The sequence below is a fragment of the Pygocentrus nattereri genome, chromosome 28 (genome assembly GCF_015220715.1).
Source record: "Pygocentrus nattereri isolate fPygNat1 chromosome 28, fPygNat1.pri, whole genome shotgun sequence".
In the NCBI taxonomy this organism is placed as follows: domain Eukaryota; kingdom Metazoa; phylum Chordata; class Actinopteri; order Characiformes; family Serrasalmidae; genus Pygocentrus; species Pygocentrus nattereri.
The window spans coordinates 13,061,622-13,063,952 of record NC_051238.1 but is presented as its reverse complement, the minus strand read 5'-3'; the positions used below and the strand labels follow the sequence as shown (position 1 = coordinate 13,063,952).

The window sequence follows — 2,331 nt, the reverse complement described above, 5'->3', positions numbered from 1 at the left end:
TTTCAATTTTTCACTGTTTGTTTGTAGTTCTTTTCCATGACATTTGCTATTATGTTACGTTTAGGTCAGTAAAGCATTAGAGCTGTTCCAGTTATAAAGTGCTACAGTATATAAATGAAAAATGAACAATAATAGGCTAATAATAGTAATTGTCATTATTGTTTTAATTATAATAATGACAGTAGTAATAATTATTATGGGCAGTTGCTCCAACCTTGCCTAATCACACCTTTTGATAATGTATTCACTCTAACTCCACCCCTGTTTATAGTTGTGCTGCTCTTCACCAGGTTATAGCCTGTGTTGCTGTGTTGCTGGTCAGGAAAATACTAAAATTATATCTGGCTCACCTACACGCATCAGCACTGTGACTTTAAGCCTCATTTTTCTGTTTGCACTGTGATCACAAAAGCACATCCATTAATAACTATGCTCGTCAAAATATCACATGTTGAAAACCCACCAATTGGATTTTGTTACATCAACATGTTGCCATTTCATACAAAGTCTTAAACTTCTCCTGTCAAGGAGGATGAGGGGTGTCCACAGTAGTGATATTCCCCCTGTACCTTTTTTTTTTGATTGATGGAAATGGGGGTGGTACAACTCACCTGAAGTTACAACGGTCCCTGATCCCCCCAATTTCATACAGTGTCATAAACCTGTCAGAAAGTCTGTTGGAGAATGCTTAAGAGCTCCCCACAGTCTGTGGTATATTGATGATTTCTACATCAGTTTCATGATGCTAAACTAAGTATAAGTTACAAGCTTACATTACATGTTAGCTACATTTGTTTTGTAGCTCCATTGCAAAACTAAAGAAGCAGATTTAATACAACACTAGACACAAAATATATCTTGCTTGATCAATTAACATTTGGGGTAAGAGGAAGTTGTGTGAATATACATTTTGATCAAAACATTATAAAGAAAACCACAGAACTAGACATTTAATCTACTCCTGACAGCTGGGCTCCACAATTTCATTTTCCAATTGTCTTTGAGGTGTGTCTTGTGACCTGGTTTCACCCAGAGGCCTACCCAGTTCAAAATGCACTACACAGATCCTGTACACCTCCAGCATGACAATCAGGATGTTTTTGCAAGTGAAGAAGATCATAAGCTGGTTCAGAACATTCTCTCGGATCATGAGGTAGAGGCGGTACACTAAGAACGGGCCGTCCTGGAGCCCGACAGTGAGCAGAAGGCTCCAGACCTCACTGGAGCAGCAGGAGGAAGACGTCCAGGGCAGGAATACAGACCTGGTGCTCTCTTCTGGGATTTGGGCTTCTCCATGGTCCTTAGGAGGACTTGTTTGGGTCAGAACCAGAGGAAACTGCATTAAAGCCCAGGAAAAGAGACTCAGCCCGACAATGATGACAGCATGGTTGGTTTTCACTTCTGGCTCCTTGAAGGTGTCAAAGATGTCTAAGATGTCTGCTCCTAGTCCCACATAGACCATGAGGAGCTGGGACAGCTGGTCACGGGACATGTCACCCTTGGGCATAAGCCAACGTCCCAGCACGAGCACAATAAGCATGGTCTGCTCCAATCCTGCCACCCAGTGCTCGGGGTCCAGCTCCACTAGGCCCTAACCAGAACACATCAGCACTGTTATCACCATGGTAACAGCTGAGCCAGCAAGATCACTGAAGTAAGGAATTTCTTATGTGTTAGCTCTCTCTGCAAGATCTGCATCCAAACTCCATCATGAACTGGTGTTACATAACAAATCTTGTGTCACAAAAACAAAACAAACATTTAACATTGACATTAAAAGATTTTATGAATATTTGAAACTTTGTCTATTGGTCCAGTCATCAAGAAATTATCAAATAACTTTTTCAGATAATGTAAAGAAAAAATAGAAAGCAAAAAACAAGGTCCTAATAGCAACAACAATGCACACACCAAACTCTTGACCTGTGTTAGCTGCACACTGATGAAGCTTCCATTTAAATCTGCAGGGCTTAATTCAAGGGAGATGATTTTATTGTATCCCTCAGGACTGGACCTGGCTGTAAGAGTTCACCAGGCTTTACTTTAGCCATATCAGCAGCTGCATGCTAACCCCATCAGAGAACGAGAGCCAAAGGCCAGGCATGCCTAGGACCCAATCTCTCTCAGACAGTTTTAGCTCCTTCAGCTTCTGAAAAGAAATTGAAGGCTGGATTCTGAAATTTTGGACTTCTGCTGCTTGGAGATACCAGCAGCTAAAGTGAGTTTTAAGACCTTCTGAGGAATATGTGGGCCACATGCAGCCACTATGAATTGTACAATTTGCTGATCCTGCCAGGACGATTTTGCAATAATCAAATAGCAGTGGTAGAT

General features: G+C 41.3%; 1 protein-coding gene across 1 annotated transcript in view; it reads right to left on the bottom strand.

Annotated features, from left to right (window-relative positions):
• Positions 1–955: 955 nt before the first annotated feature.
• Positions 956–2,331, bottom strand: part of LOC108425021 (transmembrane protein 26) — a 7,370-nt gene continuing 5,994 nt past the window's right edge. Inside the window, exon 4 of the mRNA XM_017693397.2 lies at positions 956–1,591. Within this exon, the coding sequence (XP_017548886.2) occupies positions 956–1,591 (636 nt within the window). The remainder of the gene's footprint in view (positions 1,592–2,331) is intronic.